General features: G+C 45.1%; 2 protein-coding genes and 1 non-coding gene across 3 annotated transcripts; all 3 read left to right on the top strand.

Annotated features, from left to right (window-relative positions):
* Positions 1 to 709: 709 nt before the first annotated feature.
* Positions 710 to 8220, top strand: LOC134490874 (PWWP domain-containing DNA repair factor 3A-like). The gene is made up of 4 exons (XM_063294230.1): positions 710 to 827; positions 2205 to 2296; positions 2792 to 2862; positions 7134 to 8220. Exons 1-4 carry the CDS (start codon positions 768 to 770, stop codon positions 8201 to 8203), a joined length of 1293 nt encoding a protein of 430 aa, XP_063150300.1. The 5' UTR covers positions 710 to 767; the 3' UTR covers positions 8204 to 8220.
* A 1573-nt stretch (positions 8221 to 9793) lies between these two features.
* Positions 9794 to 22011, top strand: PWWP3A (PWWP domain containing 3A, DNA repair factor). Its single transcript, XM_063290859.1, has 9 exons — positions 9794 to 10165; positions 12321 to 12391; positions 13463 to 13542; positions 15164 to 15224; positions 15339 to 15414; positions 17445 to 17495; positions 18332 to 18750; positions 19037 to 19125; positions 20544 to 22011. Exons 2-9 carry the CDS (start codon positions 12344 to 12346, stop codon positions 20632 to 20634), a joined length of 915 nt encoding a protein of 304 aa, XP_063146929.1. The 5' UTR covers positions 9794 to 10165; positions 12321 to 12343; the 3' UTR covers positions 20635 to 22011.
* A 2550-nt stretch (positions 22012 to 24561) lies between these two features.
* On the top strand, positions 24562 to 24635 carry TRNAN-GUU (transfer RNA asparagine (anticodon GUU)). The gene has a single exon. It is a non-coding gene; the product is annotated as a tRNA-Asn (tRNA).
* Positions 24636 to 25115: the final 480 nt, after the last annotated feature.

Below are 25115 nucleotides of genomic sequence, written 5' to 3'. Positions count from 1 at the left end.
CTGGAGCCCCTCTCCCAGCTTGGGAGTCACCGCCCCGAGTGCCCCTACCACCACGGGGACCCCTTTGGCCATCCTCTCTAGTTGCTCCTTCAGGCCTTGGTACTTCTCCAGCTTCTCATACTCCTTCTTCTTGATGTTGCTGTCACTTGCCACCGCCACATCAATCACCACTGCCGTCATCTTCTGGTCCCTGTCTACCACCACGATGTCTGGTTGATTGGCTTGATGATGCTCTCTCTGCCTTTTAGCTTTTCTCAACTCTGTATTTTTTGTATTTTTTATAATGGTTTTTTATGACCTTTTATTTGTAAGCCACCCGGAGTCGCTTATACAGTGAGATGGGTGGTGTGTAAAATTTGATTAAATAAATAAATATTTATGTTGCATGATATAATTGAAGGGTAAGTCAGATTATCTTCTCTGGTCTAAGATCCTGCATTCCAGCTCAGCCGGACATTCTGATGCTGATGGGTTCGGGCCAATCACTTCTTCTGCAGCCTAACCTCCTTCGCTGGTTTGTTGTGCAGAGAAGATGGGGGAATATTTTCTGCACATAGCAGTGATGAACAAGTAATAAACGTTTTTTATGACTAGAACTCCTTGAGCATGATCTAGAAGAAAGGTGGGATAGAAATCATTGTTGATGCTACAATGATGAGTATTTTATGGCATGGAGCACAGTAATTTATCCTGCTGTTACTGTAGATTAGAACATCCCTGCTAACAAGCCTTTAACCTGGATCCCTGGCTAATATCCATCAGGGACGATGATGAGTGATGAAGAGTATGTCCTTTGCAAGTGGAAAAAGCGGCGGTGGCCAGCACAGGTAAGTAGTTGTTATTTGAGATTTGGGGAAGGGCCATATCCAGGTGGGGTAAAAAAAAAACCTTACCCATTGGAGGTGAGCTGGCAATTGAACTGTATTTGGTCTTTGGTTTCATTCATTCTGATTGCAAACTATTCAACCACAGTTTGGCAAAGGGTGATCATGTTGCATTAGAAGGCTTCCTCCCATCAGAAAGATGTCGCTTTCAGTCCACTTGTCCATAATTTAGGAGTGGTAAATAACATTGGAAGGTTGGAGACATCCAGCTGCTTCTGCTGCAAACCCCACAGAGCATAATCATGGTTTGTGATGGCTTAATTCAAAGAAAAAATTCCCTTGAGTCAAACGTGACTTTTGGTGGTTTCATGGAGGCATTTGCATAGCCTTCTTGGCGACTTTAAGTGGTTTGCTGCTCTGCTTTCTGGGATACTTATTTGTCTTTATGTACTAATTTACTTCTTGGGCTTCCAAGATTAGACTACAGTCCTGGGATTTCCCAGTGGTCTCCCATCCAAATATGAACCAGGCCTGACCCTGCTTAGAACTCTGCAAAGGCCAACCAGCTGCTGCCACTGGCCAAGATTTGGGGGCTTGTAGCAAACCACTTCTGTATTGTTGCCAAGAAAATTATATGGGTGTACACAGGCAAATTTCCTTGTTTTCTACATTTCCACTCATGTCAGCTGTAATTCCAAATCTGGTAAAAGTATCCTGTTCTCTTCCCTACTCCTTGTTTTTTTTCTCACGATGGGCTGTCAATTTTCAAGTCTTCTCTTCCACATACACATTGGAAGGGAGAATTTCTGGCCTTGAGGGTTCTTAGAATTATTTTAAAAAACCAAAAACTGAACATCATTGCTCTGCATTCTGCTCTCTCGCTTTCTCTGCTGCAGTTCTATAGGTGTTCTTGTTCAGTGTGCTGGAAAGCGTTTGGCCTGAGAGATCAGAAAAAACACACATCAGGCATTTCTATAAAAATAAGTGTATATACAGAAAGCATAAACAGTTTCCATATCCAGAGCTGAATAGGCTCAAAAACTTCTTATGTAAACATGTTTACAAACTCATGCATTCGTATGTGCAGAGCTGGGAGAGAGGCTGCTGGAACAGGGGCTGCAAAAAGGAAACTGAACCTGCTTGTAGCAAGTCTTGGCAAGTTTCCTCCAGGCAATCAGCAGCTTTACCTTATATGGTCATCCTTTTCATACCCAAACCTGAGGACAATTAAGTTTGACCACCTGACTCTGCCAGAGTGATTTGTTACCATAGTAACTTAATTCCTGTAGCAGAAAACTATATACCAACATTTCTATCTCTCTGAATTTGGATGTGCACCTTTTTAAAAAAAAATCCATATTTTTTTCTTACACCTTCCAGATTTTGTCTAGAAGCCGGACTTCCAGAGGGCGTACTGTTCCTAAAGAGAAGCTCAGTTCCATTCGGGTCAGAATTATTGCTGAGAATAAGCAGTTAAGTTTCTGAGGATTTGCAGCCTCTTACATTGCTCTTTTATACGTCTATTTCACCTGTAGGTTTGACTTTGGCTTGGAAAATAAATCCACTGAAGCCCCCAGGCCCTGTACTCCTTCCTCTTTTTTTTTTAATAATTCCTTTTAGGATGTTCTCTGCTATAAACAGGGACAGTCACAGCTATTTACAGGCTGGCAAAATGTTGACAAACTTGGAGTTGTAATCCTATCACAGACAATCGAAGCGAATATTTGTAGCTCAGGGTTGAACTGTGGAGTCCTGGCAATGAAATGCCTGCAAAAAAACAACAAGGCTCAGAGAGCACCAAGGACTCCACATCACAGACGATGCTAGGTTGGGGAAGGTGGCAATGTTGATAGCTTTTGCTCAATAGGCCTAATTTATCCAAAACATCACGGCTGTTGGATTAAAGCATTCCTGACTATGTAGAACCAAATGTTTAATACTGCTTTTTCCTCCGATCCTTTTTCAAGGGTTACCGTACATTGTGACCATATTGTGCCTGCGACAATACAAAGCATTGAAGCTATTGCCAATAAGTTAGGTAAGTTTTTCTTTTCTTTGTCTGTTCTGCTGTGGCCATGAAATCTTGTATGTTGTCTATTTTTTCTAAATTGTCCAGGAAAAGAAGGCACAAAAATCTTGGGCTAGACAAGGGTTTCTCAACCTCAGCAACTTTAAGATGTGTGAACTTCAACTCCCAGCATTCCCCAGAATTCTGAGAGTTGAAGTCCACACATCTTAAAGTTGCTGAGGTTGAGAAACCCTGGGCTAGACTAAGTAGCTGAAGATGGGCAAACTCTGTTAAAAAATAATTCTATTGATTTTACAGTATTTAGGTGCCCCCTTTTGCCAACATTCCAGTGGTGGTTTTTGTTTTATAACACTGATTTGCATCCATAAAAAGCCTGATCCCAAAGAAAGGGAAAAATAAGGGGATGCGAACATGCTCAGGGATGAAATTATGAAGTCATTCCTAATGGCCTGGGGGAGATATATATTTAAAGGCTTGGTCTGCAACCAAACTATGAAAATAACAAATTCACCATTATACAAAAGGTAGCTTAAGGGTAAAACAATAAGCTGATGAGAGCCAAGCAGGTCGTGATAGGCCCAGAAAATAATTTAGGGACCTAAAAATAGCCTTGCTGGATCAGGCTAAGGTGCATCTTAGTTCAGCTTTTTCTTTCCAATTGTCACCTAGGTAACTGGGGTACCGGTAGTCCTCACTTAACAACCACAATTGGGACTGGAATTTAGGGCACTAAGCGATGTGGTTGTTAAGTGAATGTGGACCCAATCTTACAACTATTTTCGTGGCAGTTGTTAAGCAAATCACTGCTGTTAAGTAAGCATCATGGTCGTTAAGCGAATCACATTGTTCCCTATTGATTTTGCTCATAGGAAGCCAGCTGGGAAGGTCAAAAATGGCGATCACATGACCACGGGATGCTGCAAGCATCATAAATGCGCAATGGTTGCCAAGCACCTGAATCATGATCACTTGACTTACTGATATTGAGAATTTTGCATAAAGTAAAAAGCAAATCTAAACAAAAATATAAGGAAAGGAATGGAGAAAGAAGTGCACAAAAAGATAAAAAAAAGAAAACTAAAGTTATGCCATATAATGACTTCCGACCTTCTCTTCAACAGATATTAACAAACTTATTGTCTCCCGTCCCTCTTAACTCTTCCAGAAATCCCTTCAGCCCCTTATTTAATTCTCATCTGTTTCAATCGTTAAATCCATAAATCACCATTTTGGGTTTTTTTTTCTTCCTTTAACAAAAAGTCCATAAAAGGTTTCCAGTCTTTTAAAACAGCACTTGATGTTTTCTCGCTGACTAAACAGGTCAGTGTTGCCATTTCCACTAGTTCTGACATTTTAGTGATCCATTCTTCCATTGTGGGAATTTCAACACTCTTCCATCTTTGTGCATATAATAGTCTTGCTGCCATTACCGTATACAAAACTAATCTTCCAAATTCAATATCCAATAAAAGTCCCAATAATTTTTTTTTAAATATTACAAGTAGTCCTCGACTTACGACCATTCGTTCAGTGACCGTTCGAGGTTATGACCGCACTGAAAAAAGTGACTTATGGCCAGTGCCCAAAGTTACAGCTGCTGCAGCACCCCATGGTCAGGTGATCAAAATTTGGGCGCTTGGCATCCGGCCCGCACTTACGACTGCAGGGGCACTTCAGCTCCGTCCATCTCCCCACAGTCTATGCCCTTTTGGGCCCCCGCCTTGCAGGGCAGCGAGCAGCCCCAAAACCTAACCCTTACCTTACTGAGGCTCGGGGTTGGGAGGGACCAAGCCGGGAATGGCTTGGATTGGGGTGGGTGCTTGGCTAACAACCAGTAAAATTCACTTAACAACAGCAAGGGGAATTACTGGGATTGAGGTCACTAAGCAATGCGGTCTCGTTTTATGACCACATTGCTTAGCAGCGGAAATTCCTGTCCCAATTGTGGTCGTAGTTGAGGACTACCTGTAATCTTTAAAATCCTTTGTATCGGTGTATTTGTATCCAAAATTTCTTGGCTTTTTCACCATACATGGTAAAATGTCCCTTCATGTTTTTCACATTTCCAACATTGACCTGAGATCCCTTTATACATTTTTGATAATGTCAAGCTGTCCAAATTCCTGGCAGGGCCCTATCTTTGCCCAATAAATTCCACCAGTTAATCAGGGGCCATGTGTGCTTTTTTTTATAAGTCTCCCTGCATTTTTTGCTCTAATTTATCCATTTCCTAGGCCGCCCAACTCCAAAAATGACTCTGAGCGGCTTCACAAAATTAAAAACTGAGGAAAGCAACACAATATTAAAAACCACAGTTGCTCTGAGGGAACAGATGCAAAGAAACATCTCACACATCCCCTCTGTACCTGCTAACCCAAGGTCTGAGGGAAGAGCCATGTTTTTAGAGCACGCTTGGGGGCCGGGGGAGGGCAAACCAATTTAGTTTTAATAGGCCGCCTGAGTACATGTGAGAAGACTAATTCGTATCCGCATCTGCCAAGATTTTACATGCCTCATAAAAGAGTCCTGCTGGTTCAGGGTAAGGCCCAGCGGCCCCCCAGTTGCCTCTCCTTGCAACCACGAGACAGACTCAGCGCTCTCCCCTCATTGCTTCTTGCAGCTGGATTCAGAAGCACGTTGCCCCCAATCTGGATTTAGCGGTGAGACCGTTCAACAGGAACGGTGGCATTTTCGCAAAACCGAGGCAAATGCTACGAAAGGAAGGTGACCTGGAGTTCCCATAGGGCAGGGGCTCTTAAACTGTCTGACCCAATTGCCCCCGTTCCCAGTCTGGAATAATGTCATTCCCGCCACAAAGAAACCCAACCAGACTGTTGGCGTGCACAAGCATCTCGGCAGCGGCAGTCCCAAACGGACCCTCGACTCACAAACAGGCAATTACAAATTGCTCCATTAACCCCAAGATGTGCCCAAATTACCCCCTCGGAGGTACTTGCTCCCAGTGTAAGGACCCCTGCCATATGGAGTGCCTCGGTGTAAATCACTGGCAGGGTGGATTTGGTCTTCTGAATGCTTTCATGGGGTTGATGCATCGTTACCAAGGCTTGTAGATGTATTGAGAGAGAGAGAGAGAGAGAGAGCGCCCTGCTAGTTTGTATGCACCAGACAGGGTGGAAGCCCGTGCAAGGTTAATTCAAAAGGAAAACGTTCAAAATGGTGACGGAAAAGATTAGTTGTAAGGTTGGGACAGTACAGCAGGGAACGCCACTGAACACCACATACCGAGGAAATACGTCTCTGCAAGCACTGCAAGTTTTTATGCTTTCCTAGAGAAGGAGGTTTAGCCCGTGGGTGAAAGGCCAACCAAGCGGATGCAGACTTGCTCTCCAGAGGCAGGGAGTTCCACAGTCTAGGTATGAGAAAACCTTTCCCCTTGTCATTGCTCCCTCTGTCCAGTTTGGGAACATAAGGAAGAGCCTTGCAAGGATGGGGACAGGCAGGTGCAAAAGGAAGCTGTCTGTAAATTATCTTGGACGTAAATAAACATACAGAGGTAGGTAGGTAGGTGATAGGTAAACACAGCCCTCGCTTAATGACCATTCATTTAGTGACAGTGCTGACAGTGCTGAAAAACCCACCTTGCAACCAGTCCTCGCACTCAGGACTGTCACAGTGTCTCCACAGCCCCATGATCACGATTTGGGCGCTTGGCAACCAGTTCGCATTTACAAACATCGCAGCATCCTGCGGTCACGTTCTCGCCATTTTCAACCTTCCCGGCCAGCTTCCGGCAAGCAGAATCAATGGGGAAACTGTGTGATTTGCTTAATGACCACGTGGTTCATTCAAGGGCCACGGTGATTTGCTTAACGACTGCCGCAAAAGTCATAAAATGAGGTCAGGTTCACTTAATGACCATTTCACTTAGCAACCGAAATTCTGGTTCCAACTGTGGTCATTAAGCAAGGACTACCTGTCTGTGTGCGTGCGCACGTGTGTGTTTGTGACGTTATTTAAAGCATTTTCTTTGTCCAAAATGGATTTCAAGGCAATTGTGACAATTACAAGCAATCAGACTTAAGAAATCGCTGTGTGAGTGTGTGTGCACGCGTGCGTGCGTGAGTGTGTGCGCACTTTTTGGGCTACTATTTAACTAGTTCTTCAGCTACCAGCTAAAGCCCTCAAGGAGTGGAGGAGTCAACCATTGCTGGCCACACCAAACATGGACAGCAGGTTGTGGCTTCTTTTGACTGACTCCTTCCTCCGTCCCAGCCTGGGTGCAGTTACCACCCGCTGATCACTGGTGACTCCCTTCCCAGGTCCAAGCAAGGAAACCTCCAAAGTGGTGGAAGAGCTGACTTACCGGTGCGCCTTGAGGGAAGTGCTGGAGAAATTGAAGGAAGAGGCAGCCCACAGAGGACCTGGCTCTCTTAGGCAAAGCAGTGGGGAGGCGTCAACCAGGGAAGGACAGCAAGAGCGATCCTCAGCCCCCCAGCAAGGGCTTTCTCCCCAAAGAAGCCCCCGTGGGACAAAGAGGATGGCTAAGGCAGGCCAGGCCCCTCCAGGTTCTCCAGCCACGTTGTCAGGACCTTTGGGGTCAGGAACTGAGAGCCCGTCTGCCCGCAAGCCTCCCTCGTCTGCATCAGGAGGCCTTCCAAGTGGCAGGGAGCCGGCCTGGCAGAGTCACAGAGATTTGAACGCCCCGAAGCCAAACATCTCAGAAGAACTCACATCACCATCCCAGCACTTCCAGAGGTCTCCCCGGGCCTCCAAGGGGCACCGGCAGGTGGGAGGCCCAGCCAGTGAGGAGGCGCCTTTGGCCCAGCCAGCAAGAACCAGCACCCCGGCCTCTACTTCTCGCAAGCGTTGCCCCAGGTTCCCACCAGCAAAGGGAAGAGCCAGGGCTGCCCCAAGGCTGCGGAGGAATTTGCTGGCCCCCCTTGCTGAAGGCTTTTCATCCCTGCCAACGGATGCTCTCCCAGCTGAGCAAGAGGCACCACAACCGAGGAGACGCCCAAAGACCTCCAGCGGCACCAGGTGCTCCCCACACTTGCAAGAGCAAACCCTGGCAGCTGGGGGGCCTTCCCTGAAAAGGCCACGATGCATGAGCCATGGAGGGCATGGGGACTCTTCTCCGGAAGGTGCCCCTTGGGGACCGAAAGGAGGGCCTAGCCCAGACAGGGCTGGAGAAGGAGGGCACTGCCAGACTCTAGATGTTACAGACGAAGGTAGGATGGCATCCACGTGCAAAAGACTTGCTGGGGGAATTCTGAATTTTGGGGAGACCTGCAGGTGGTGCTGGAGTTCATGCGCCGCCTTCAACTGCGGTGACCTTGCGTTGGTTTGGCATGGCATGCAGTGTGACCTCACAGCTGTTGGGGCTTCCTAACTGAGACTTACGGCTTAGTCTGATGCGCAAAGCAAGTCCCTGTGGCTTATTTTTCAAGCCATAATTGAAACCCCATCTGGGTTGCCGCAACGACTAAACGCAGTTGGGCTTCATCCAGTTTTTGCTTTAGGTTTATATCCTGCCTTCTGAGGGCTCACGGTGGTCTAGAAGGGGAGCATGCTGCATCTTATATCCCTGCGACAATGACCCTGCAAGGCGGGTTGGCTGAGAGTGACTGACTCCATGGCCAAGGGGGGACCTGAGCCTGGGGGGAAAGGAGGGGAGAACATGTTTTGCCTCATTTTCCTTTTTTCTGAAAAATTGGAAAAACTGCCCTTTTCCTCAGCTGCTTTGCCTGAAAAGATGAGCGTGTGGATGACTCTGAGGCCAACCTCTTTGTTTTATAATTCTGTTTTCAGCTTCATTTTTTTTCCAACTTGTCAAACTGACAGATGAAGAGAGAGCCTAGATTTCTTAGACTTCCCCAGCTTGTAGCTCCATTTGTAACAATAATTAATTGTTTTGAACTAAATTCAGTTAATGTAATTATTATATGGCTAAATTATACTTTTACATGTAATAAACCTCCCAAGCCCAGTGATATCTAAATTACACATTTAGTACACATTGTACTGATGCTTTTAAAACAACAGAGCAAAGAGTGGTATCAAAACGAATATAGCATATATTTTAATTTTTTCCCAAATTTCCATTCCCCCCCCAAAATCTCTGTCCTTGTTAACCACAACAGTCCTGTATCTGTCTTTCATAGGCTACAGTTTTGCTAGCTTCCACCGAGTATAGAGTTTACTTGGTATAAGAAATTCAAATATTCAAACTGGAACAAAAAGTTATCTTAATATAGTCTACTGTATACCGGATTATGGAGTTTGTTTTTGTTTGAAATAACCCATACAAAAACATCTGCTTTCTAAACATTGGGGAGAATATGTAAGTAAAAATAGTTATATTTGATTTTTATTTACCAAATAAATTAGGGTGACAAGCACCCATGAAATGGAATGGATTTCTTGTAAGAGGGGGAAAAAAGCAAGAATATAATCTTAATTACTGTATATACTTGTGTATAAGCTGAGAATTTTAGGTACCAAAATACACCCAAAATGTTATCCATGGATGGGCTTATCTACGGCTACATTTGGTAGGTTTTTCCCTCAGATTTCTTAAAATGCTTGTATATCCCATATATATTTGCGGATAAGCCCATGTGCAGATAAAGTGACCCTCAAATTTTTAACCAAAATTCCATCAAAATGTGCAACCCATGGATAAGCCAATTGTGAAAATAAAAACATACAAAAATTTCAAGGGTTGGCTTATCCGCGGATGGGCTTGTACACAATTATGTATGCCAGTGTTTTTCAACCTTGGCAACTCTAAGATGTGTGGACTTCAACTCCCAGAATTCCCCAGTCACCATGCTAGCGGGGAAATTCTGGGAGTTGAAGGCCACACATCTTAAAGTTGCTACGGTTGAGAAACACTGATAACACAGTATACTTCAAAAACCTAGGATAAATATTGAGGGAATGGGGGAGGCAACATGCCAAGAAAAATCCCTTTTGCCTAGATGTTTGTGCTGTCTTATCTCAATCCCAATATTCGGGGGCTTTGAAAAATATTTTACTCTGCCCAACATTCTTCCTGTAGATTGTGGGGGCAGCTAGAGCAAAGCCCAGGCAGATATGAAATGTCTGGTTTAAAAGGTAAAACTGGATTGTTCCCTCACTGTGCTGCCTCTCCTGGCCTATCATTGAGACTTGGCGGTGCGAATTTCAATATCGTATGTGTAACACTGAAATCAGCACGGTATTCCTTCATTAGCAGATCAGGCATCTGATCTTTCACTGCAGCTGAGTCCTGTCAGAAAAGTCAGCTTAAGCCCAGATTCAAAGGATGAAGAGGAAGAGGAGGAATTACCTAGCATCCTCTTGTATAAAGGTAGTTAATACTTTTCCTCTGCTGTTTTCTTCAAAATATTGTATGTCCAAATATTGTATGTCCCTTAAAAAATAAGCAATGGCTGAACTAAACCCTATACAGGTAGTCCTCAACTTACAACCATGATTGGGACTGGAACTTCTGTCACTAAGCAAGGTGGTCATTAAGTGAGTCACATCCAATTTTATGAATCACCCTGGTTGTTAAATGAATCACATGGTCATTAAGCGAATCTGGCTTCCCCCATTGACTTTGCTTGTTGGAAGCTAACTGGGAAGTTTGCAAATGGTGATCACATGACCCCGGGACACTGCAACTGTCGTAAATACACAACGTTTGCCAAGCGCCTGGATTTTGATCATGTGACTACAGGTACGCTGTGATGGTTGTAAGTGTGAGGACCGGTCATAAGTCACTTTTTTCAATGCCATAATAATTTCAAACGGTCACTAGACAAATGGTCATAAGTTGAGGACTACCTGTAATGCCTGGTAGGAATTACAGTGTCTTGGATTTGGCAGAGGGCAGATCTCCACAAAGATGGTTGACCGAGGCTTGGGGCCATTCCAAGAAGGCCCTGCCTCCTCTGCTTACAACATAGGTTAAAAAGGGGGTGTCGCTTTGATCACTGGGGCACAGTTGCCATTATGGCTATTTTACCCTCCTTGTAGATACTCCTCCTCAGTCACTTGCAGCGATGGTAGAATAAGCAGGATTTCTGCCTGGGCAGGTCTTAGGGCAGTTCCTTGGGTAGTAAGCCCTGGGCTCTTTAGCATCATTGTCCCCCAAACGAGCATTCTACAGATGTGTAGGACTGGAACTGCTGTAAACACAGCCTGTTTTGAAACAAAAGAGCCAGTCTGGTGTAGTGGTGAAGGCACCAGGCTAGAAACCAGGAGGCCATGAGTGCTAGTCCTGCCTTCAGCCCAAAGCCAGCTGGGTGACCTTGGGCCAGTCCCTCTCTCTCTCAGCCTGAAGGAGGAGGCGGCGATGGCAAACCGCTTCCAAAAATCTAGCCAAGAAAACGGCATGGACTTGTCCAGGCAGTTGCCAGGAGTCAAGACTGACTCGAAGGCAGCAAATTTGTTTTAAAAATTGAAACCCACAATAATGTAAAAATTGAAACCCACAATAATGACACAACAATGTGTCAATGTGCACACATTTTTTTCCCCAGTCTCTGCCCTAGAGTGAGAATGGGCAAAGAGAGAGAAACCCACTTTTTGGAAACCCACCTTACTGAAATCTTTGTATGGATGCTTAGCTCCCAGTGCAGTCCACCTTTTCAACCTCATGTCCCTTCAAGCTTTTCTGGGATTCCTCAGAATGTGTATAGGTAGTCCTCGTTTAGTGACCACAGTTGGGACCAGCAACTTGGTCATTAAGCAAAGCAGTCTCTAAATGAAATCGCAACTGTTCTTATGATCTTACTGCAGCTTTCCTTTGCTTTACAGACCTGCAAAGGTCGTAAATGTGAGGATTGGTCACAAAATTACTTTTTCATCACTGTCATAACTGTGAATGGTCACTAAATGAGGCAGTCGCTAAACGAGGACTACCTGGATTGGAAGTCCTTCTAGGAAGATGGTTTCATCCAAAGGCATTGCCTTGTTACTCTAGCACAGCCTTTCTCAACTGGAGTTTCATGGAACTCCAGGGTTCCACGAGAGATCACTAGAAGTCGTCATAGAATATATATATTTATATTTATATTAATTTGGTAGTGTGCACAACACTTGCTATAGATCTAATAATGTTTAATCAAGGGTGCCTTCAGAGTAAAGCGTTAAGAAAAGCTGACCTAGCATTGACACCTTCCCTTAACGCAGTGTTTCCCAACCATGGCAATTTCCAGGTGTGTGGACTTCAAAACCCAGAATTCCACAGTCAGTGTGGCCATTGATAATTCTGGGAATTGAAGTCCACACACTGGAAGTTACTAAGGTTGGGAAACACTGCCCTAGTAGGAAAGATAAAGGTGGAAGATACATTGAGGAAACAAGGCGGTGGAGGGGGGCAGGCAAGGAAAGATTGGGCTCCCCATACAATCCTGTAATGTCGGGCGAAACAACAGCAGAGTTGAAGTTTTACCCAGAATTTTCCACAAGAGAGTGTTTCCAGTTTTAATCCTTTCTCCAAACTCTGTATACTCTAGAGCCTTGTTCTTTCGAAGTGGGGATGCTGGTTTGGAGCAAGCTCCCAAGATACCCATATTGGCCAGCTGTGGTGAGAGTTTTAATTATTTGTTTACTCGTTTAAACAATTTATATGGCTGCCCATCTTGCAGTAGTGACTCTAGGCAGCGCGCAGAGGGTGGAAAACAAGCACCACCCCTCCCAGAATTTACAAAATAAGCATCCAAAATAATAATGGTGCAACCTACACCCAGAATCTAAAAATTGTTCCATTTTCAATCAGCAAAAAAAATGGTCAAGCAAAGCTGTCAGTTGGGCTGGTCTATCTCCCTGGCCCAAATGCTTGGAATGTGCCATACAAAAGTTCTAAATTAAATGGTTTATTTTACTAAGTATGATGCATGTACATGTTCCCACCTTACTCCCAAGGATACCTGGGGGTGTATCCTGTCATCTTGATAGAAATCTCTCTGCTCAATCAAATCCTCTAAATGTGCATTATATTAAAACGTGGGCAGTAATTCAATCGTTCTGTAGTTTCCACTATGGAATTCTTTGGCAGGGTCTGTGTCATTGGACAGCTTCCTGGTTGTCGAATTCTCAGTAGACGTTCCTAATTATATTTAAAGATATTACTTTGATCAGATCTTTCTCCAGGAGTTGTTTTCTCAGTCCTATAATTGATTGATTGCTTATGTGCCATCAAGTTGTTTTCAACTCCTAGCAACCATATAATAGCCACAGTTTTATTGCATCTTCCCTTTCCTAGTAGTAACACTGGGAACCTGGTAATACAAATGTCCACAGGGCAGGGAACTGGCCAGAATTCCCCAGCCAGCCATAAAGTGCATGGACTTCCACACCCGGAATTGTGGGAGTTGAAGTCCGTACATCTTAAAGTTGTTCGGGTTGAGAAACACTGGCCTGGAGCACCCTTGAGGTAGAAAGTTGCGATTAAAAAAAAACGAAGTAACAACAGTAGAAGTATGTGTCTCCTTTTAATTAATTGTGCTCACATGGGGATGATCTTGGCCATAATGTCCTGCCCTCCATCTGCAAAGGGGCCAGCTGCAGAGATGTAGCAGTCCAACCAGCCTTGCACACTTGCCGTTTTGAACAGATTCATTGATTGCACTCAGCTCTTCTGCTTGTCTTCTGGCAGGTGAAAAAGGTAAATCGGAAAGCTAAGAAAGCCAGTGTGCTGCTCATAGAGAAATGCATGGACGCCAAGAAATCCAAGGGGTAAATAAATCTATTTAAACTCCCTGATGTAGAGCTCCCCTCCCCTCCTTTCGTTTTTGGTTTTATTTATTGATAAGCCACTTTCTGGCCCCTTCTGCTGTTGGCTGAGTTATTCCCTTGTTCAAAACAAGGCTTCCTGCTTCTTCTGTAGAAAATGGGCTCTCCCAATAGATGAGCAAAAAAGGCTCTGCCTGTTTTGCATGCGTAAAAATGGATTGGGATGCATAGAGTGTAGTAGCTATGTGGAAACCAGAGTGATCCACTTCCTGGAAGTTTCCCATACAGGTAGTCCTCGATTTACGACCGCAATTGGGACCAGAATTTCCATTGTAAGTTGTTACGTCGTAAGTTGAGTCACCAAGTGACCAGACCCAATCTTATGGTGAGTTGTTAAGTGAATCACGGGTCATTAAGCAAATCACTGTAGTTGTTAAAGTGAATCCGGGTTCCCTAATGGTCATTTTTTGCCGGAATATGGCAAAAAAGTCGCAAAACATGATCATGTGACCATGGGACACTGCAACCAGTCATAGATGCAAGCTGGTAGCCAAGCACCCAAAATGCAATCGTGTGACCGCAGGGAGGTGGTGCGACATTTTGCGATGCTTGGAAGTTTACAGGTTGTAAAGCACCCATTCCGAGGCCATTGTAACTTTGGAGCGTTGTTAAACGAACAGTCGTAAGTTGAGGTCTACCTGTATTTCTCCAGAACTGAATGTTCCAGAGTCAGGTTGGTCTTCCTGGAAGTAAATCTTACAGTAGGAAGAGTCCTGGGAACATTTCAGGATCCTGATTTGGAATGAATCCTCTTGACCTCCTCTAGGCCTCTGCATGCCTTATGGTAATGTCTTGAATACATGAGAAACTGTAGTCATCTTTCTTTATATTTACAGTTCTGTGATTTGACACTCGAAATAAATTTCCCACAGGGAAGCCTCCTTATATCCACAAACATAGGGGCATACATGGGTTTAAAACAGGGATTGGCTACAGCATCATCTTGCCCAGCAGCTCCTACATCCAGGACCCTACTTCAATTTTGCAGTATGTTTGAATTTGCATGTGAGATCAGGATTTCTTTTCTTTTTTTTTTAAACATACCTAGGTCAGGCATCTAGGAATGTCTCTTGGGGGGCTGGTTGGCATGTTAGCATGTGGGCATGCCTTGCCATCTTCAGTTTTAGCAGAGATGTCAGCCTTGCGAGGCAGTCCAGACAAGAAGCACACCCAGAAGTACCAGCTCTGCTTTATTTTAAGGTTACATTAACTCTTCCAACCATTGTTGCGCCAAAATACCGGTGATGCAGACAGGCTTTGTATCACTTCAGCAATGGCTGGTTGATGCTCTGTAGTTGCAATAAGTCCCTAGTGCTGAAATGACCTTAAAAGTCATTAAAACGTAATGGAAATTTCCGTTTCTATTGGGAACATGCACACGCACACACGCACGCACACACACTCCAAGTTCTAGCCCCAAAGGAGGAGATGGAATTGCGCCTACAACTCCCAGAATTCCCCAACCGGAAGATTATCCACTTTCATGGTTCTAGACATCAAAGGAGGCTGGAAAATCATTCCTCTGGCAGGCTGAGATGTCTCCTTCTCTCCCTTCTTGATGCAGGTTCTCCACGTCCCTGAAAAGCCTAAAGCACTTTGACTGCAAAGAGAAACAGATGCTGATAGTGAGTAACGCTTCCATTAAAAAATGCCCCCGTGCCCTTCTGAAGGTGCTGGAAAGACACCATTGCCCTATTCTACGAGCAGGGCCTGTTTGCCTGTCTTCTTCTTCTTCGTAGGACAAAGCCAGAGAGGGCTATAATCATGACATCAACTGGTGCATCAGCTTGATTGCGGATTACAGAATTAGAGTAGGTAAGCTGAAAGGCACAAGGAACTCTGTAGTTCCCATCCTGGGTTTAAGAGTGGGTGAACTTTCTGCAGCTTTGTCCACTTCTCTGCATTTTTCAGCTGGGCATTCTGCACCACGTAGCCTCTCTCAGTTTAGGGGACAGAATGAAGAAAACAAATCTTCTCCCCTGCTGTTTTTTCCTTCTTCTTTTCCTTGAACTCTCTCTTTCCAGACCCTGTTTCTTCTTCAGTTATTATCCCATCACCTCCTTCAGCTCTTCTTTTCAGACCTGTTCCGCTGGCCATGCTACTGAGATAGAAAAACACTCAATGACATTAGTAAACTTCCAGGTCAGAAACAGTGGGATGGCTTCCCCGCCTGTACGGAAGGCCAGAGAAATTGGTCTGCAATTTTGTACCTTCAGGAGGACCACGTTACAGCACGTGTCGGCAGTTTTTTTGTTGTTGTTGTTGTTCAGGGCCTGAATTTCACTTTTAAAAAATTGGTTCTCAGGTGATCTGGGGACATTACCAGTAGAGGACGCTGGCCCAAATTCCTAGATCATTTTTCAGGGAGTTGTTTTGAGGGGGATAAAGTAGGCAAAGCCCTGGAGAGGTTTGGCCCACCTCGTTTTCAGTCCAGCCTCCCCCATTTGCGTTGCCAGGTATTGATATCTTCCCCCTCTTCCACGCAAGCAACCGATGCCATTTCTGTGATGATGTGTGAGCTACAAATGGTGTCTAGAATTCTCTGACACATGTACATGTATCAAGCCATGCAGCTGGGCAAGACCAAGGCAAGAACCACGGAGAGTTCAATGAGGTCCCTTTAACATTCATCTGGGATTAATACAGAATCTTGGAAAGTACAAGAGAAATGTCCCAGCCCCACTTAGAGTGAGCTCATTGGGGCATATCTGAAATGCTTCTTCCCAGGTTCTTTGTCGCCTGGGCTAAGCTGCTGTTTAAGGGATAATCTACCAACTGAACCATCCTCTGTTTCTTGATGGTTTATATCTGTGATCTCTCTTCCATTCCTTCCCCACCATCCCTTGCATCATCTTATTTTCACTTCAAACTCCTATCCGGTCTACTTTTTAGAAGGTGGTGGCAGAGGCCGAGTCTCATAAAAACTTTTTGTCAGGCTGGTTTGACATTTTCCATGCCCTCCTCCCGCAAAAGATAATCGGTGAGGCTAAGAGAAAAAGAAAGCCAGTTTGGTGTACAGATAGTCCTCAGCTTAAGACCATTCATTTAGCGACTGTTCGAAGTTAACGGTGGTGCTGAAAAAAGTGGCTTACAATCAGTCCTCACACTTACAACCGTCACAGCATCCCCGCAGTCACGTGATTAGAATTCAGGCAGTTGGCAACTGGCACGTATTTATGATGGTTGCAGTGTCCCGGGGTCACACGATCACCATTTGTGACCTTCCTACCTGGCTTCTGACAAGCAAAGTCAATAGGGGAAGCCAGATTTGCTTAATGACTGCAGCAAAAAAGGTTGTAAAATCAGGTGTGATTCACTTAACAACCGCCTTGCTTAGCAGCGGAAGTTCCAGTCCCAGTTGTGGTCATAACTTGAGGACTACCTGTAGTGGTTAAAGGTACCAGGCTAGAAACTGGGAGACCATGAGTTCTAGTCCTGCCTTAGACATGGAAGCTGGCTGCGGGACTTTGGGCCAGTCCTGCTCTCTCTTTTAGCCCAATCCACCTCAAAGGGTTGTTGTTATGGGTAAAATAGCAGGCAGGAGCCTTATTTTATTAACATTGAGTAGATAAACTCAGATATTTTGAGTTGATAAGATAAAGGTGGGATATACTGTAAATCTAATAAAAATAAAAAATAAGTGTTATTTGATTTACATTTAAATTGAATTTAAATGCTGTCGTCTAGTCCCGTATTCAATAATTTTCTCTTTGGGTGATAGTAAATAAAATAACAACTTGATCATCAGTTTTAGAATCTCGGGGGCCCTCGTCCAAGGTCCACCAGGACGGCCTCTGCACATGCCCGTCTATCCCCAATGTGAGCATTATTCTCTGACCTCCTAGGTTGCCACTCATTTGTGGGGTCCTTCTTGGAATACTGTGCTGATGATATGAGTGAGTAAGCTTCATTTTCTGTCTTAAGACCCCAGTCTTTGGAAGAGGGTGGTGCACGTTCTATAACAAAACGAAAACAGCTTAAAGTCAGCGGGACTGTCCTAACAGCCAGGAACCACGCTGAGACAAGGAATAGGTCTCTAGTGTTTTATTACTGCTACATAACAGGAAATCCTAACAAACTGAAGAAGCGTGGGAAAAACCCAGCCATATAAACCCCAAAGGTTAAGGCGGGCCCGATCTGTGTCTCTTGGAATGGCTACCTAATTCCTCAGTGCTACGCATGCGCTTTACAGCCTGGATGGGAGCCCCTTCCTGCTCGCCATCCTTACTCATGACAGGGACCATCTCAGAATTCCTTCTCGCTAAAACTGTTTTGATGTCATTAATATTGCCCAGCCCTTCAACTCCTACACACACTGGCATTCTGATACTCACTGTGTTGCCTGTATGCTATATTAGTTGTGTGACAGGGAGAGAATAGGCATCAGGCAACCTTTTAGATTAGCCTTTCTCAGCCTTTTGACCCTGCAGGAACCCTTGAAATATTTTTCAGGCCTCGGGGAACCCCTGCGCCTTCAGGCTCAAACAGTTTCATGGGTAGGCCTGTCTACATGCACTAACAGTGTTCTTAAACTACGAATAAAGAATGAAACTTACCTCTTTAATGTGAAGTTGCTGGAATTGGAAATAATTTTTTAAATAAATCGTGATCTCCCAGGGAAGCCCTAGTGACCTCTCGCGGAACCCGAGGGTGCCATGGGACCCTGGTTGAGAAAACCTGTTTTAGATGCTGGTCTGGTTTTGAGAAAAGATCCTGGTTTCCTTTTTCCCAGGCTATCCAGTTCGAAAAGCCCATAACTTGTCCCAGATGAACTTTCCCCAGATGGAGGAGTTGGACAGCGAGGGATTTCTCACCAAGACACCCCCAAAGCAGGCCAAGAAAATTCTCCCTGACCGGACACGGGCAGCCAGAGACCGAGCGAACAAGCGGATTGTGGAGTTCATTGTGAATGCCAAAGGAGCTGATGAGCACCTTCGCTCCATTCTGAAGAGCAAGAAACAGTCGCGCTGGCTGAGAAAGTCCCTCGAAACACCCCAGTATTTGATCCTCGAGACCTACCTGGAGGATGATTATCAGCAGGATCTTGTGCTCAACTACTTAAAGAAAGTTTACCAGGAAGTGGGAGCCAAGAAGCTGCCGCTTAAAAACAGGGACAGTGCCAAAATTGTCCTGGAAGTCCTCTTTCCAGAAGTAAGTGAAATGGAGGGAGGGAAAGTTAATCATTCGCTCTGTCCTGGGTCACTCCTCATATAAAGCTTGGCCCCTCTGGTTGTATTTGCCCAGAATAGCTGACTGCAGCCCTCCACGGTTGCAGGTAGAAATTTTTCCCATCCGTACTTGGAGACACCAGGAAATGAATCTAGAGCTTCCTGTTCTGCCCTAAGTTGCAGCCCTTCTCTTCCTATTCCTATTCCAGAACAGCAAACATGTTGACAAACATGCCCTCTAAACTGTGCCCCTTTTTTTTTGTCTCCAGGCCATCATCTATGCAATATCTGCTGTGGATCAGGTTGACTACAAGACAGCAGAAGAAAAGTACATCAAGGGACCACCAGTGAGCCAAAGGTATCGACCCTTCCTCCCTCCTTCGCATATATGTGTCTGTGTGTTTGTGTGTCTGCCTATCTCACAACAGTGCCTCTTGTGCACCGGTGACATTATGCAGGGGTGACACTTCTCTCCAGCTATCCTACAGCTGGTATCTCCAGACAGGTAGGGACTGCAATTTCCAGGATCCCCAACCAGCATGAAGATGGTGGCTAGGAATTCCAGAATAATATTTTTTATATATCTCACCCCTATCCCTAGATTCTGGACAGTCTGCGTACATAAAATACAATAATAAAAGAATCATAATCATTCATCCACAAACCCACAAAAATATCCCAGCCAAACCCAGCACCGCTGCTAAGATTCAAAAGCAAAATTGGTCCAACCACCCAGCGAAAGCCAACAGCAAGGGAGGGAAGACATATGCCTTTGAGAGCAAAGTGTGCCACACTCCCACCAAAAAGGAATGCCTTCAAGCCAGTACAGGTAGTCCTCGGTTAATGGTGGTAATTAGGACTGGGAATTCTGTCACTAAGTGACGTGGTCATAAAGCATGATGTCACAGGACCGTGCTGCTTAGTGATGGCACTTCTGGCTGCTGTCGTTAGGTGGATCCCACACAGTCATTAGGTGTGACATCACGTGGTCGCCATTTGCGACCTCCTGTCAGCTTCCGCATTGACTTCGCTTTTGGGAAGCCAGCAGTGAAGGTTCCAGATGGCAATCACATGACCGCGGGATGGTGCGACCGTTGTAATTGTGAGCTGGTTGCCAAATGCCCGAATTGCAATCATGTGACCACAGGGACGCTGCGATGGCCGCAACTTTGAGGACTGGCTGTAAGTCTCCTTGTTCAGCGTCATTCGTAACTTTGAACAGTTGCTAAAAGAATAGACCTTAACCGAGGACTACCTGTATTCCTCTTAGAGTGGGCCAGGTTGGGGAGGGCTATTTTATTTGCATCTTTCTCCCCACTCTGGAAACATGGCATCTGGAATATTGCAGCTTTGAGGTTGTAGCAGCTATTTTTTCTAAGGACCTTTACTCCATGCATAGCCGTTCTCCCTCCAAACTTCACAGTTCACAGAACATCTGGCGGTATCACACCGATCTAGTAAACTCTCACAAGACAGCTATCGTGTATTTATGGCATTTTTATTCTGCCCCATAAAAAAAAATTGCTTTGGGCATTTCAGATGCATACATTGAACAACAATAAAACTATAACATGTTGACAAAGGCTTATAGAAGCCTGGCCACATAACGAAGAAAATGTGAAGTTCAGCATTGATGGCTGAAGGCAACACACCTGGTCTTGAACTTTATTCTTTAAAAAGAAAAGGGAATAAAACATTTCTCGGGTTCTCAGCTTCCCCGGCATTACTAGAGGTTTGTTTTCTTTGCTTGCTACTTTTTTTTTTTTAATCCTTCAGGGAGAGAGACCAATTTGAACAAGAAATTCAAGAGGAGAAGCAAAAACGGGACCAACAAAGCAAGGAGCTGTTTGCAGAAGATGAACCCTGAAGTTTTCTTTCCGTCCATTTAGGGAGTGGGTCTGTAAGGAGACTAAACACCATGGTTTTGTACAGAGTATTAAGTTTATTTTTTTAACATATAGATGAGTATGACATAGATATCTATGAAATATGCTTTGGGAGGAATAGATAATTCCTGCTGTATCGTTTCCTCTCCCCCCCCCCTTCATTTAGAAGAAACTGAATTTCATTTGGCCTGGCAAAAGAAATCTCAGCTACATAGAGAGCTGCCTCCAGTTTAAAAGACACTTTGAAATGTATATTAACGGATAGTGGCTCTTAATAGACTTGATTGTGGTTTGAGCTGGGATTTATTTTCCTTAAGGAATACATGATCAGATTGTTTGGCCCACTGTTGCCTCTGAACGGCCTTTGAAACAGCTCCCGTACCTATTTCACCAGAAGCAAAAGCAACAGGCATGTACATACTGCAAACTCTGCTCTCTCCCTTTCTTCAGCTATTGGGGGTAGCTGGGATTCATTCAGTCTGTACTGAGGCTGAATTGTAGGGCTGTGCATACTTCCAGACTCATTCAGAAGGGCTTTGGGACTTGGGCGAGTGCAGCCTCTCTCTACTGCTCATTAAAGCAGCTGCATCCTTTTTTCAGGCTTCTGCACAAGCCTGAAAAAAGATACGGTTCCTTTTATGAGTTGGTTCATGAAGTCAGCCGCATCCTAATGCAGCTCTTAAAGATGCCACATGTTTCAGGCTGGCATAGAAGCCTGGGAAAAAATATACATTGCTTTAGTGAGCAGCAGGAAGCTGCTGCCCTCACCAGTGTCTGAAGCACCTCTGATTCATTTTTGAAGTGTGCGCATAGCAATGTACAAAATGTTATGAATTCAAACTTTTTTGAGCCTAGAACATGCGTTTTGAGGTCAGAAAACCCCGTTTTAGTCCAGAACAGCTGTTTCAGTCTTACAGAAGTGTACTGATACTTTTCCAACCTCAGAACAGTCTCATTTCAAGCTTGGAGTATTGAGTGATGGTTAGGATAGCCTTTTTTGATCTCATATGTTTTGCGTATCCTTAATTCTGAACTGTGCTGTCTAAAAAATACAATATCTGTGCATATACATTGTTGTCTAAAATCAATTGCTCTTCACTTTTATACATCTGCTTACATCATCAACCAAGAGATTCTGCAACACAACATTTATCCTACCGTATAGTATTTTCTTGTAATTCTGTGTTGATTTGGGGTGTGTGTGTGTGTGTGTGTGTGTGTGTGTGAATGCTGATGAAATTCAGTGATCTCCATTTTTATTGACTGTTCCATGCACCCACATTCTTATGACCTCTCACTCTGCAACTTGGAATTTTTTTTTAATTTTGGAAAAAAATAAACTAGCTTCCAATGCTTCACATTGTGGTGTGGTATCTCCTTAAGATCAGTCCTCAGAAGTACTTTGTAGAGCCACCAACTCCCTGAATGTATTAATAGGCATTTGTTTAAAAGATCCAAAGGCTGTCTTTAAAGCAGTGTTTCTCAACCTTGGCAGCTTGAAGAGGTGTGGACTTCAACACCCAGAATTCCCCAGCCAGCCATGCTGGCTGGAGAATACTGGGAGTTGAAGTCCACACCTCTTCAAGTTGTCACGGTTGAGAAACACTGCTTTAAACAGTATACAAACTTGCAAGGATGCTGGAAGTAAATTGGCAACTGCTCAGTTATGGGCAGCCGGAAGCTACCAGAACATTTCCTCTCAATAATTACCTGACAGTTGGTCCAGAGGGTTGTCTTCTGTTGTAATGGACTGTGGGAATGACCTTGGGAGACAGGAGGGAGAGTTGCAGACTAGACAACTGTCATGCAAAAGGTATCTCGGTGCACAGAAGAAATGGGGACATGGGAAGCATCTCAGAAGAGACCCTCCCTGGTACAGTAGTCCTTGGTGAACAACGGTATTTGGGACTGGGACCTCCATTGCTAAGCGACACAGTCATAAAGCACAAGATCATGTGACCGCACTGACTTTCCAGTTAGGCGGGATGTCACGTGATCGCCATTTGCAATCTCCTGCTGGCTTGAGCTTGTCGGAAGCCGGCAGTGAAAGTCGCAAATGGTGATTGCCTGACCGCAGGATGATGCAACAGCCACAGCTTCGAGAACCAGCTGTAAATCTTGTTCAGTGCCATCCTAATTTCAAATGGTCACTGACTGGATGGTCGTTAACTGAGGACTGCCTTAAAAGTAAAGGAGAGGAGAAATGCTTTCAGACTAGCAAGACTGATGTCAGCCCTTCAAGGTAGTCCAGACAAGAAGCACCAACCATGAGTACTAACACTCCCTTTATTGTAAGGTTACAGCAACAGAATCTTACAAGTGTGAAAGCATCTCCCCCTTTCTTTACTTTTACTTTCCAGAAAACTCAGGAGGGTCCCTTCTGAGACTCTTCCCACTCTTGCCCCTTTTGCTTCTGTGGGCTGAGATCCCTTTTGCATAATGGTTCTTTAGTCTGCGGCTCTCCCTCCTGTCTCCCAAGGTCGTTCCCACAGACCATAACATCCATTGAAAGGAGTAGAGAAGAATTTTGAAAACAAAGGAATAGGAAAGAAGTGAAAAAGACTGCTGCAAAGTGTGGGTGCTTTCAATGCTGCTTGAACTGGGTTGATTGCCTGGTGAATTTAACCCTTTGGGGGAAGCCTAAACAGAGTTCAGCAATGACTTGAAGGCAACAACAACAACAAAAGGTTAGACCACTGCCCCCAACACCAGCTGGAACCAGCCCTAGAGGAAGGTGGAGAACCCCTACCACACTGTTCCTCCCACCAACCCTGTTCAGAAGGAGCTGGTATTGGTCAGTAGATGGTATCAAAAGGCACCAAGAGGTCAGGAAGGACCAGGATGGATGCATTCCCCTCCCAAGCCTGCCAAAGGTCATCAACAAGCTCCGTCTTCATACTAGGCCCCAGTGTGAGTCCAGATCCACTTCCTCTAGGACCCTGTAGAGCTGCAAACCAACACCTCAACTTTCCCTAAAAAGGACAAAAATTGGCCAGTTGGATTCAGTGATGGCTTCTGGAGGAGGGGGTGGGCCGCTCCTCTTTCAGAGCTGGTGAAACCATCCCTTCTCTGAAGGATGCATTTAACACTGCATGGATCCAGTCCTGCACCCCCTCCTTGGAGGCCTTGCTCAACCAGAGGTGCGTGGATGTTTGCACCTATGATTCCAAGGGCCTGTCCACTCCCTCAAGACTAACAGGCCCCAACTCTTCCTAGATAACGTCACAAGACCATGCTTTAGTCCAGGGTTTCTAAATCTCAGCAGCTTTTAAGATGTGTGGACTTCAACTTCCAGAATTTCACAGCCAGCATGGAATTCTGGGAGTTGAAGTCCACACATCTTAAAGTTGCTGAGGTTGAGAGAAACTGCCTGAGTCAACTTTGTAGGACCTGCCCAGCTGGAATCCAACTCACAGCCAATCATGGCTCAAAGAAATGATTGGAAACTTACTAAATCAGAGGCAGTGTGTCCATTTTTGGGAAAGCACAAAGCCTGAGCACTGCACATTATGAGTACTAACAGTGGTAGTAATAGCAGTAGTAATCCTAGCAGCAACTGCAGCAAGAGCTGGGTCATATGGGGCCAGTCCCTCCCTCACAGCCCAACCTGGTTGGGGAGATCCCCATGGAAACTGCTTTAAGGAAATGCAAGAGATACATCTAGCAAATAAATGACGAAGTTCTCAGCTGCTATTTTAGTATTATTTCTGTTGTTTTTAATTCTGGTCGTCTTGAAGGGAGGGAGGGGGAGAGAGAACAGGGAGGGAAGGAAGAAAGGAAGGAAGGAAAGGGAAGTTCCAGGAGAAGTTGCACCATTCTTATCCTCCTCTGCCTTTGAATCATTATTCACCGTCCAGTAGGGTATCTTCCTCCTTAAGAGCCGTGGCAGGAAAAGTAACAGCAGCTTGGTCTCTGTGGCGCAATCGGTTAGCGCGTTCGGCTGTTAACCGAAAGGTTGGTGGTTCGAGCCCACCCAGGGACGCGAGCAGTTCCTTCCTTTTCTCCGCGCACGTCCAGTTTTAGAAGGACGGTCTTGCGCATTTATTGACTTTGGCGCTCCAGGGAACGCAAGGACGGTAATCACCGGACGGCAACCTCTTTTCCAGGCAGGAATGAGAGAGGACAAGTCAAGGCTTTGATCAGGGATGCTGAGAGGGCAAGAAGGTTCCTGCCCGTAGTCACGATGGCCGCACTGGCATCACAAGGGGAGCAGGGGAAAATCCCCTCTCCTGAATGCAATCCCTCCGCCCGCTCCTCACCCGCGAAAGTCCCATCGTTGGGAACAGGAGCAGAGAAAGAACCTAAATTCTTTTGCTACCTTTTTATTCATCTCCTAAAATTGCAGGGGGGAGAGAACGGACCCTCCAGAGCAGTGTCTCTCAACCTCAGCAGCTTTAAGATGGGTGGACTTCAACCTCCAGGATTCCCACAACCAGCATGCTGGCTGGGGGAATCCTGGGGG

The sequence above is a fragment of the Candoia aspera genome, chromosome 1 (genome assembly GCF_035149785.1).
Source record: "Candoia aspera isolate rCanAsp1 chromosome 1, rCanAsp1.hap2, whole genome shotgun sequence".
Taxonomy (NCBI): domain Eukaryota; kingdom Metazoa; phylum Chordata; class Lepidosauria; order Squamata; family Boidae; genus Candoia; species Candoia aspera.
Note: the sequence above shows the minus strand (reverse complement) of the source record. Positions and strands in the feature narration are given on the sequence as shown.